The sequence below is a fragment of the Lissotriton helveticus genome, chromosome 3_1 (assembly GCF_964261635.1).
Source record: "Lissotriton helveticus chromosome 3_1, aLisHel1.1, whole genome shotgun sequence".
NCBI lineage: Eukaryota > Metazoa > Chordata > Amphibia > Caudata > Salamandridae > Lissotriton > Lissotriton helveticus.
In genome coordinates this window covers 1,362,918,833-1,362,931,267 of record NC_136061.1, presented here as the reverse complement: position 1 = coordinate 1,362,931,267, position 12,435 = coordinate 1,362,918,833, and the positions used below count along the sequence as shown (strand labels likewise).

Below are 12,435 nucleotides of genomic sequence, written 5' to 3'. Positions count from 1 at the left end.
AAGTTTACCACACCCTATCACCCACAGTGCAATGGGCTTGTGGAGAGATTCAACAAGACCCTCAAGGGAATGATAAAAGGATTACTAGAGAAGCTTAGGCAGAAATGGGACATTCTTTTACCCTGCTTGCTCTTTGCTTACAGAGAGGTCCCACAGAAGGGGGTTGGCTACAGCCCTTTTGAACTTTTGTTTGGCCACCCTGTGAGGGGTCCACTATGTTTGGTGAAGGAAGGATGGGAGTTACCTCTCAAAAAGCCTAAGCTAGATGTAGTGGACTATGTACTTGGTCTCCGCTCCAGGATGGCTGAGTATATGGAGAGAGCATCCAAAAACCTGGAGGCCAGTCAAGAATTACAGAAAGCTTGGCATGACCAAAAGGCTGTTCTGGTTGAGTTCCAGCCAGGGAAGAAGGTGTGGGTGTTGGAGCCAGTGGCCCCAGCAGCACTCCAGGACAAATGGACTGGACCCTACCCTATCATTGAGAAAAAGGGAGAAGTCACCTACCTGGTTGACTTTGGAACCCCTAGGAGCCCCCACAGGGTGCTCCATGTGAATCGTTTGAAAGCATTTGTGGACAGGGAGGACGTGAGCTTGCTCATGGCCACAGATGGGGAACAGGAGGAAGAGAGTGACCCTCTCCCAGACCTGCTTTCTCAGAACCCTGATGATGGTTCAGTTGATGGAGTAGCCTTGGCAGGCAGCCTCACTGACCAGCAGCAGATGGACTGCAGACAGGTTTTGCAAGCCCACAGACACTTGTTTTCACTCACACCAAGTCAGACTAACTGGTGCACCCATGAGGTGGACACTGGTGACAGTCTGCCTGTCCTGTCAAGAATAAGATCTACAGGCAACCTGACCATGTCAGGGATTGTATCAAGGCTGAGGTGCAAAAGATGTTGGAGCTTGGAGTGATTGAGCCATCAGAGAGCCCATGGACCAGCCCAGTAGTCCTGGTGCCAAAACCTCATACCCAAGATGGAAAGAGAGAAATGAGGTTTTGTGTGGACTACAGAGGTCTCAATGCTGTCACTAGGACAAATGCACATCCCATTCCAAGAGCAGATGAGCTCATTGACAGATTGGCTTCTGCCAAGTTTCTGAGCACATTTGATTTGACAGCTGGCTACTGGCAAATCAGACTAGCTGAGGAGTCAAAAGCCAAGACAGCATTCTCTACCCCCAGTGGACATTATCAGTTTGTGGTGATGCCCTTTGGTTTGAAGAATGCACCTGCCACCTTCCAAAGGTTGGTGAATCAAGTCCTTGCTGGGTTGGATGACTTTTGTGCAGCATATCTAGATGATATTGCTGTCTTTAGCTCCACCTGGGAGGATCACCTGATCCACCTGAAGAAGGTTCTGGAGGCCCTGCAGAAGGCAGGCCTGACTATCAAGGCTACCAAGTGCCAGATAGGGCAGAGTAAGGTTGTGTACCTGGGCCACCTAGTGGGTGGAGGTCAGGTTCAACCACTGGAGAGCAAAATCCAGACCATACAGGACTGGGCTCCTCCAGTTACCCAGACACAAGTCAGAGCCTTCTTGGGCCTGACTGGGTATTACAGAAAGTTTGTGAAAAACTATGGGTCCATTGTGACACCATTAAATGACTTGACATCCAAGAAGATGCCAAAAAAGGTTCAGTGGACAGTTAGCTGTCAGTAGGCATTTGATGACCTGAAGAAGGCCATGTGCTCTGCACCTATCCTGAAGAGTCCTGACTACTAATACAGTTCATTGTACAGACGGATGCTTCTGAGTTGGGGGTGGGAGCTGTGCTTTCACAACTTAATCAAGATGGTCAAGACCAGCCCATTGCTTTTATTAGCAGAAGGCTGACCCCCAGGGAGAAACGTTGGTCAGCCATTGAGAGGGAGGCCTTTGCTGTGGTTTGGGCCCTGAAGAAGTTGAGGTCCTACTTGTTTGGAACTCACTTCCTAGTTCAGACAGACCATAAGCCCCTCTTGTGGCTCAATCAGATGAAGGGTGAAAATCCCAAACTGCTCAGGTGGTCCATTTCCCTACAGGGGATGGACTTTACAGTGGAGCACCGCCCAGGGACTGACCATGGTAATGCAGATGGTCTCTCCAGGTACTTCCACTTAGAACATGAAGACTTATCTAGTCAAGATTAGTTTAATGTCCCTGCGTTTGGGGGGGGGGTTGTGTAGGAGAGTAGGGTCTGCTATCCTATGGTCACCCCAAATTTTTGCTTTTTGCTTCACTGGTTTTCGACTACTGAGGCTGTGGGCCTGCTAATCAGACCCCCAGCCTGCTGTTCTCTCTCTAAATTATTAATACATGTGCTATAGGTACATACCACAATTGGAAATGGACTCCTTGTTAGCCCCTGTACCATGCACCAAAAGGGCTCAGGGCATAGGTGCAACCAAGGCCTACCAGGGGCTGCAGCATATCTTTTGCCACCCCTGGCTGGTTCTTAAATTGACACAACTGGCTGATCACTCAGCTGGGGCAAGATGGTGTAATCACCCCTTGCTTAGATATAGTATACCTATATCTAAACCTATATCTGGACACATATAAACCTGTGAGCCACTCCTATGGAAGGCCTTATCAATCCTGGAGGCAGAGTGCGTGGTTTAATGTGAGATGGAGCTCTAGCATGAGCTGAGCCTGTCTGCAGCCCTCGGGAACAAATCCCTAAGCTGTTTCAGGATAATGCCATACCATATACTATTAAGTGCATTATAATCCTCGCGGTTATATAGCAACTTTGGTTTGGCTTTATCAAAACATGTCGTGTAAGGTGTCATACGATTTGGAATACTATCCCCTCGCCAGTTCTGGCGACGGGGATAGCATTCCACCCCTCTAGAGGGGTAAGACATGTTACTTTACTTAAATGCGGTTAATTTCTAAAAGGGCCTCAGATCCACAAAATGGATGCTTCTGCCACAGACACAAGTCTGACCCCCTGAAGCTGACCGAAACTCAGCCAAAGGGGCCTGGACAAAGGGTTTCCTGTCGCAGGGAGGTGTCACACCCCCCCAGACAGGAGATAGTGGATTGTAGCAGGGAGGTTTGAAAGAAACCAGACACTGCATCGGGAGCACAAGGCTGCCCCTTGCATAATCCGGTCAAACCGGTTCTGGGGCACACCAGCCCCAGTCCCAGCATGGCCTGGATCAAAGGAAAGGGGTGTTACCACCCCCTTCCTGGGTCCCACCCATAGGAGGGGACCTAGCAGGTAATCCAGCCCCCCAGATTCGAATAAGAGTGGGAGCAGTGCCAATGCACTTCAGATTATCCTGATGAAACATAAGAAACAAAACTCTGGACCCTTCGACATCCTACTCAATGTAGAAGACTGAAGAATCTCCCTTGTGGTCAAGGAGTGACCACCCTGTGCAAACAGGCACCATCCAGCCCTCGACGTCTGCTTTGTTGCAGTTCCCGCCGGAACTCGAGCGACAGAGATCGACGAGATCAAGCTTGCCTGCCTTCTAACAGCCCGATCCACAGTCCCTGCAGAGCTGAGACCCGTGGAGGCGACCGGAAGCGTGGGGCACGCCATCTTGTAAAGACCACGAGACGCTGACCGTGCAGCCCATGAGTGACCCTCAAAGCTGTACAACGGGGTTTGAGAAGCCCCAACCCTGAGCCACTCTTGCACCGAAGTTCAGCCCTCCACACTCTACGAGTGCTGCGTGGGGCCCTTCTGCTTCTTTTGGCTCAACGCGTTGGTCCGGTCACTTGCCAGCTGGCTTGTGGCCCCTGTGCCGACGAAACTTGAAATTCGACTTGCGATTCTGGTTGCTCCAGATTTGCACCCGCTCCCCTGAAAAGGAGCCCCCACTCTGACCCTCCTGGTTTGAGTGAGAAGCAATCTCCCGGTTTCGCGTGGATTGCTTTTGCCAAGTGTTGTTTGCTCCAATCTTGAAGCCGACAGCGCCGACGGCGAGAGCCTGCGTGGGACAGATCGTGACCCGCTCCTGGACATCGTAGATGCCCCAGAGCCCACGTGACAGCGGAGAGAAGCTCCTCGACAACCACCTGATTGCGCCAGACATTGCCTGGTTCCGTCCTGGTTCCACCCTGGTCACGCTGAGTGACCCAGACTCTGTCCCCTCTGCTTTCAGGTACTTTTCGACTTGAGTCCACCCTTGGACTCCACCGGACACTTCTCCTTCACCTCGCCTGCAGCCCTTTCAGCTTCAAGCACCAAGAACCTGCGTGACGAAACCCGACTCAACTTCGACCCTGTGCACCCACTTCCTGTGGGTGAGGTAACATTGCAACGCCGGTGTTCCCACACTGGTACACACCTCTAGGGTCTGTGTCTTAAGTTTTGTTCCTCTAGGTTCAGCGGAAATGTCCTTAAACTCTATTTGTGTAACTTTTACGCACCATTGACTTAACATTGATGCATGCTTGTGCTTTCAGCACTGCACCCGAATCCCGCGGGCTTTTCCCGACTTCAGCATTGCTTGTCCCGACTGCTCCCAGCGATTCCCTAGGCCCTAGGCCTAACCACTGATCGAATGGTCTCTCTTATACCATTTTTTTAGTATATGGTTTGAGTGGCCCCTTGGCCTCATCCAAAATTGTGCAACTTTGTATGTTATACTGTGCTTTTGATTTAACGCTTGTGCCCCTTTACTCATAAAGAATACTGGGGATTGTTTCTAGTAATAAATACATATATTTTTATAATATATACTTGTGTGGTGTCCTTTCATTTGATATTACAGGATTGTATGTGGTTAAACAGCTCGCTTACCACGACCTCTTAAGTTAAGCCTTTAAGGCTGCTTAGTCCATGCTACCCCTAGGATAGCTTGTCTAATAAGGTTGACTTACAACCAGACACCATAAGGGTTGTTTGGACTGATACAGGGTGGTTCCAGAATTGGAAACATCATATATCAGGCCAACTTCTCACAAACGCATTCCAATACATCACACTATTTTAATTATTATATGAAGACTTTGCCTATGGGAGTCACAGACAATTTGAGAAGATTAAATCTCATATTTTTTCTTAATCAATTTAAATGACGATCTAACACATTTTATGTTATCAAGAGAGGGCACAACATGCTTGGTCGATCACCAAAGAGGTGTAGAATGAATGGAAAGACTTTGATAGCTTTCCTATTGGTGCAAATCTGAATATTTGTCCTCCTTCATTTTTTCCCTATTATTTGACCTATTTTTCTCAGTTACAGACTGCTTGACACAATCTTTAAAGAAGTTGGAAAATAAAGGAGGTCTGTGTGAATAAACGAACATATGTATGTTATTTCCCCGTTAGTTAATGAAAAACAAGTGTTTTTTTAAACCTGTCAAGGGATACACTTTAAAAAGACAGATATTGCATAACATTCCTTTAAAAAATTACCCATAGAAGCAATAGTGTAGGATGCTGCGTCAATCATACCTCTCCAGTATGTTTATTTACAATGTGGAAAACTGTATTTTCTTCTGGTGTCCACTTGATGGCCCCAGAAAACCCCTTTCCTCTGAGTTGCGCAGTAATGAGTCTCATCAAATCAATCTTCACTGGTTGCTCAATGAACACAACATAGTTCTCTGTCATTCCTGAAAGAGATAATGGGAGAATAAATAGCCAATGTTATGACATTTTTAAATAATTACTCTTTTTGATTTCCACAGAGCCTTTGTGTATACCCCACTGACCAATATAGTCCTCTATCATTACTATTGTTTCTGTTGTGACATTACCTTGTATGAGATATTCAGTATATCCTGTTTAATCACCAAAATCCCACTTTCCTGTATGCTGACCCACATGCTTTGTCTCTGGGAATTTGCTTACTCACATGTATCATCTGGTTTAAGCTGAATACATCTATCCATTTGTCTCAAAGTGTTTTACTTGAGGAGACGAATGCCTTCTCCAAACTGTTCTCATGCTACCTGCTTTGGTGCATCGTAGGCTCTGTGGCCCCTTCTAAGCAGTGTCAGTGTAGGCCCCTTCTCTACCTCCCACTACAATACCTAATTTTGGTCCAATAGTCACCTTGGATTCCCCAGCCCCAAATGAAGCATATGAACATCGAGAAGTCATGTGTTTAACCTAACTCTAATATAATAAATTATTTGTAAGCCTTTTTAACTGCACATGCCCTACTTTGGTGTTAATCCCCTATTCAAGATTTAATATAAATACAGTGTAGTAGGGAGTAGGGTTTCTAAGAACCTGAAGATGGAGACATCAGTGGTTTTGACAAGAAGCTATGAAGGCACACACATAATGGTTCAATTATTAGTCCATTATGTGCTAATCCCAATTTCTGAAATTTATCTAAGTCTTTTCAAAGTATAGCCAAGAAAATCAAGATCATTGGGTGTTCTATATTTCACTTGACAATAAAGGAAACAAGCAAGCACCACTTTACAGAAAATGCACTTTGAGGGGTTGATCTGCACAGAAATAACCCCACACGCCTTCTGGTCTTCATTTTTATCTCCATCCTGAAAGTAGAGGACTTGGAGACGCATATATTTCCTGGTTTCCTTAGTTCACCTAATGACATGGCAATAATCTTCACTAAGTAGAAGTATTTGTAATACTATCAGTTAGAAGCTTGAAAAAGATCATCCAGAGTCCCATTTTCAGAAACGTTAAAAGGTGACCACATCACGCTTAATAGGAGGCAAATCTGACAAACTACTGGTAAGGCTACACGTTAGTTACTACAAAACTAGATATCGCTTAATATACTTCTGAAAAAGCTAAAACAGAACAACAAAACAAACAACTGGTTTGCTCAAACTATGCTACCAAAACATATCATCCTGATAACCTTTAGCAGAATTGGTATGAATCAAACTCTCTAAATCATAAATGTGCATCCAAAAAATAAATCAGCAAATCTCAAAAAGGTACAGGAAAAAAGGAGAAGAGAAAACACTGAGAGCATATACAAACACAACAATTTGTTTCATTTAATTACAAACTCTACAGTTAATTTATAATTTAAGAGAAACACATTCCTGCCTCATACCTGACCCCTCGGCACTTACATACAAAAAACAATGTATACAGACAAACAGTTCAGAAAGACTTCAGATATGTTCAAAAAGGGAGAAACTACATTGAGTAGACAAGGAAAAGCAGGCACCAACCTCCAATTCCTTTTGGGAGAAACCCCAATTAATTGTATATCACACTTCATCAGCCCCTACCATGGTGCAATCTCTCAATGTTTTTGTTCACTTTGTTAGTTTGTCTAGGTGAGAGTTACACATTATTTAACCAAGGAAATTGTTTAAAGACAAACGAAAAAATATTATTTTCACAAAATATTTGTTTTCTCTGGTAGTCTTTTCACAATTTCCTATTGCTAATTACATAAACAAAGCGCAGTGTCTTTACTTTATATTTCAGGTAAACTGCATTACTACATGTCAGTACTATCTTAGGCACTCCTAAATGCAGGTTATGACCTTTGAAATAGACAATAAGGATCTATTGTTCTCCATGGTTATCTCATAAAATTATTTTATGTTTTTCAAACTCAGATAATTTGTGTCTCCAAACTAAATATGATAAATTACTCAAATATAGCTAACTAGCAGCCCGTCGCGACGTTGTCCGGGTATGAATTGCTGCCGGCCAGTAGTATATTGTTTTGTAGGATTTCGTTTTGATAGCATTTCTTATCTGTGACAGGCCTGTGAAACGCTCCGATTCACAGTGCACTGCGAAAGCACTTACGAGTGCGCGTTCAGTAGTGTGTGAACTCGAGTTTCCCTACTTTATTTTTCCTTGCAATATTATATAGCGCGAACTCGACAACATGGCATGAGCACAATTTACATTACAGAAGAACACATTCATTTGTGGTAGGCACGGGGAGACAAAGCGATTTGCCTGGAATCACAGGATGTTGAGCTGATGCCGAGATTCGAACGTAGCTCCCCAGCTCTAAAGTTCGCAATTCTAGAACTTGTGGCGGGAGGTGTGTCTAAAAGTGTATGTCGGTGCCGGCCATCAATGAGAGAGACCTGTGAGTTTTTCAAATTGGTGGTGAAAAAATCTGAGTATGTTGCTGGAGATGTGGGCCGCCGTGCCACCAATGTACTTACCGGGGGAGGGTAAACACCCATTATTCCGCAACTTTCTTTCCGCATACCATCACTCCGCATACTTTCATTACGAAAGTACCATGACTCCGCAATGCCATTATAACGCATGGCATTACATTTTATATGCTTTTACCACGCATACATTTACAACGACATTCGTTGTAAATGCATGAATGGTAAAAGCATGTTTTTTTTAATGTTTGGATATGGTAAGTATGGGTATAGGGGTATATGTTTTGGGGTACTGAGGTATATGTTTTGGGGTGTTTGGGTATTTTAAGGGTTCAGATATAGTTTTGGGTATGGGGTACAGGGGTAGTTTTAGGGTTTAGGGATAGGTATGGGTTTTGGGGTACAGGGGTATTTTAGGGTTCAGGGGTAGGTTTGGGTTTTGGGGTACAGGGTTATTTTTTTGGTTCAGGGCTAGGTTTAGGTTTTGGGGTACAGGGGTATTTTTAGGGTTCAGGGGTAGGTTTGGGTTTTGGGGTACAGGGTTATTTTTTTGGTTCAGGGCTAGGTTTAGGTTTTGGGGTACAGGGGTATTTTTTTGGTTCAGGGGTAGGTTTGGGTTTTGGGGTACAGGGGTATTTTTAGGGTTCAGGGATAGGTTTGGGTTTTGGGGTACAGGGGTATTTATAGGGTTCAGGACTGGTTTTGGGGTACAGGGGTATTTTTAGGGTTTAGGGATAGGTTTGGGTTTTGGAGTACAGGGTATATTTATAGGGTTAAGATGGGTTAGTGTTTAAGGGTGTTGGGGTATTTTAAGGAGTAAGGGTGGGTTATGATTATGGAGTGCAGGGGTATTTAAAGGGAGCAGGGTGGACACCCGGAGCTGGAATGTACAGAACCTGGGAAGAAAAAACAATGAAATATTGGGCACAACGCTCGCTTTTTTCCCCCGTAATCCCATGCCCCGCACACGCCCATGCCCCCAGCACACGCCCACAGCACACGATATGAGACATGGCATGAAGGGCGGAACGTACCACAAGCCCCCACCGTTTGTCACGCCTCCAGCACACGCCCACAGCACAACGAAGACACGCCCACAAGGGACTACTTTGCTGGCAAGGTTCTTTTACCTTTTAAATGTATATGGTGGGCGTCTGCATAGCCTATGTCCTTCTGCTGCAACTGACCTTTCCAACGCTGTATTGGGTGTTGTGATTGGTGCTGTGGTTCCTGAGATTACCCGCCTCAAAGGTTTGGGCTCTCTCTTTATTATATTAGTATAGATCAACTTAACTTTTGAAATTATCATTTGGCCGAATTCAACATTAACCAAATTCATAATTTTATGTTAATCAAACATTCAAATTATACAAAGCATCATACCTCATTCAATGTCTGTTCAAACACCCCTATAATTGTAAAAAAAATGCACATCATGACAATATTGTACGTAATCATTTAATAACCGCAGCGTGTATAATGGGCCAATAGATGACCTTGTTATAGATATGGAGTGCAATAAAGCAGCTAACAATTAAGGAAATAGTAAAACAAATCTGCATTATGCGACATAGAAACATAATTCATGGAAACAAGCAGTCATATAACCCTTCAGGAGTTGCCATTATAGGTCTGTTTATGCAGCAAGAATTTGGCCATTTAGGTCTTAAACGAGACGCACCTGTTATTACACTAGAGAATCCACACATCCTTAAACAAACAGTCTGCTCTGTTTTCTACCAATAGCAAGAATTCCAAGAAGCCATCAATGGTTATTCAGTCTGAAACAAATGCAGTTTATATTTCATATAAAACAGATGTAGCGAAACGGGGGCTATGTATCCCATCAAGATCAATCATTGGACAACAATTTAAAGAACTGAATATTCAGACATCCAGGTCGCACGCAAGGTGTATCTGCTATTCCACTCGAAAATCCGAACATCTTTAAACAAAATGGGTGCCCTGTTCCTCGAGATTATGCACAATCCACATAACATCAATAAATATTCAATCTAAAAATAAGAAAGGGCGATTGTAATTCATATAGTTTACCAGTTCACAAAATACTAAATCTAATGAAGCTACATAGAAACTAATATTTAAAACTCATAAAATACCTGCTTGTAATTAATATCCGGAAAGGATGAGTCTATTGCTTTTAACTCCTGTCTTCTGATCTCGGGGAGATTCCTGCATGTGTTGGCTCTGCATCTATAAACAATTAAAAAAGGACGACATAGAAAAGTCAAAGACAACCACAAAGGGCCTCATTATGATGTTGGGCAGAAAGCCTTCCAACATCAGAAGTTTCGGTCCGACCGCCGTATTACGATACTGGCAGTAGGAGGGAAACCCGCAGGGGAATTCCGTTCAGCTTCCTAAGGGGTGGCGGTCAAAAAAGTAATCCCCAAATGGTAGTGGAGCCAGCCTCGGCTCCCCCGGCGGGATTACAATGTCGCTTTCCACCTGCCCTTTCATGGTGGTCCGACCTCCATGAAAAGGCAGGCAGAAAGTGACTTTGGGGGTCCTTAGCAGGGCCTCCTTACCCCCTGGCCCTCCGCTATGGGGCCTAAGGGGGCACCTGTGGTGCCCCTTCAAACATCCATGCACCATGTGGCAGGCACTGCATGGTGCCTGGCACAAGGTGCATGGATGTTTGAAAACATACATTTTTCTATTGCAGCTTGTGCTGCGGCCCTTTTCCGGCAGTTGCACAATCTGCAATGGAAAAATGGACGTTCGGTCGCATCCGAAGTCAGAGGGTGGAACTTCTTACTGATAGTGGGACTGACTCTATTCCACTATGGTGTCGGTCAGACACTCGGTCTACCAACATCGAAATAGGCCCAAAAATGTCTACTATACAAAATCAGGAAGCGCCATCATTAAATCGCCAGATATCATAATCCTTATTTCTAAACATCTGCATACAATACAAATGCTGGTCCATCTTGCGCCTTGACAAATACTAAATGAAAGTAAAAGAGAGCACCTGTACACAAGCAAGGATTTTAAAGGCCTGAGGGGCAATTTACACACAGGTTAGTGTAGACCCACATGGCGTGACCTCGCAATCTAATGCCTATCCAAACAAACATTGAAACAAATTCCTATACCTCTAACCCAAAACATTTCAACCATAACCATGTTGAAAAGCTGCAAAACAAATAATACAACCGTAACAATGATGGCTTACACAAAAAGTGTTTACTCAAAAATACAACTGAAAATCAAAATAACCAGCCCCACCCTCACCTACTCAGAATGTGGTATCTTTTAGTCCTCTATAAAAAAGGAGAGTGAGGTAAAGAGTTCTAGTTGTCAATTGAAAAAACGAAAGGTTGACGATTTCTAACATAAGAGGAAAGCGCTTCCATGGGCGACAATCCTTAATGACAATTATTGAGTGGCTAAAAATTGTCACTCCAGAGCCGTGCACAATCCCATGTTCCCACGAGTTAGAAGAGCTACACTAGGAGGAAGGGCTCTCTCCCATCTTGGCCCTCATTACTGGAATGAGCTACCCCAACCTTTGAGACAGTGTTTAGACCACTTACAATTCAGGAGCGTGCTTAAAACTACTCTTTTTGGTACCTGTTAGCTTGCTGGGGCCACACACTTACCTCATGTTTCGCTTAAGCGGGGGTCGATTCTAGCTATATAAGCATATAAATAAATAAATAAATTGTATTTAGTTTCCAAATGCAACAATTGTTAATGGAAGATAATACATTGTGCAATTTAGAGCCCCTTTTGGATACATGAACATATCCTAGACGTGATATCCTTTTCCCAAAAAGTCCTCAACCAAAGGAGGTGACATAACCTTCCAGCTGATCCTAGATTGATATTGGACGATATGGGTTTTCACAAGTTGCCCAGTTTTTCCAACATAGCGGAAGCCACAGGGGCATTGTATGCATATATTACATTTTTGTCTGACAAGTAGGAAAATCTTTCAATTCACATAAAAACTATTGATGATGCCAGTTGATGTTGCACGCCACACAATGTGCACATTTAAAGGGACAAGACTTTTTTACTCCCCAAAATTTCATTTGCATCTAGTGTTCTAGTTCAACAAACGCTTTCACTAATTTAGCTCTCAGATTGGGAGGTGTCGACGGTAAAGAGGGAAGGGGAAAGATTTGGCTCACGACTGCAGGCATAGTAGCCAAGTAAAATATAGCAAGGGAGTGGGGGGCGAATCAAACCCTAAGGGTAGCAAAGTGGAAGGAAGACATAGGGACCCATTGGGATGTAGGGCGGATTGCCACCGCCATGCGGGAGGTGGCGATCCGCCCTACATCCTAGCCCGCCCGCCACCCATTTCCCCCTGCCATATTAGTATGGCGGTGGGAGCGAACCAGACGGGAAGATCGTCTGCCGCTTTTCCGCCCGG

General features: G+C 44.4%; 1 protein-coding gene across 4 annotated transcripts in view; it reads right to left on the bottom strand.

Annotated features, from left to right (window-relative positions):
- LOC144823468 (carotenoid-cleaving dioxygenase, mitochondrial-like) overlaps positions 1–12,435 on the bottom strand; it is a 501,856-nt gene that overhangs the window by 143,641 nt on the left and 345,780 nt on the right. For all 4 annotated transcript variants that reach the window (XM_078682005.1, XM_078682008.1, XM_078682007.1 and 1 more), the window contains one exon: positions 5,404–5,564. In XM_078682005.1, coding sequence (XP_078538131.1) covers positions 5,404–5,564 — 161 coding nt within the window. The remainder of the gene's footprint in view (positions 1–5,403; positions 5,565–12,435) is intronic.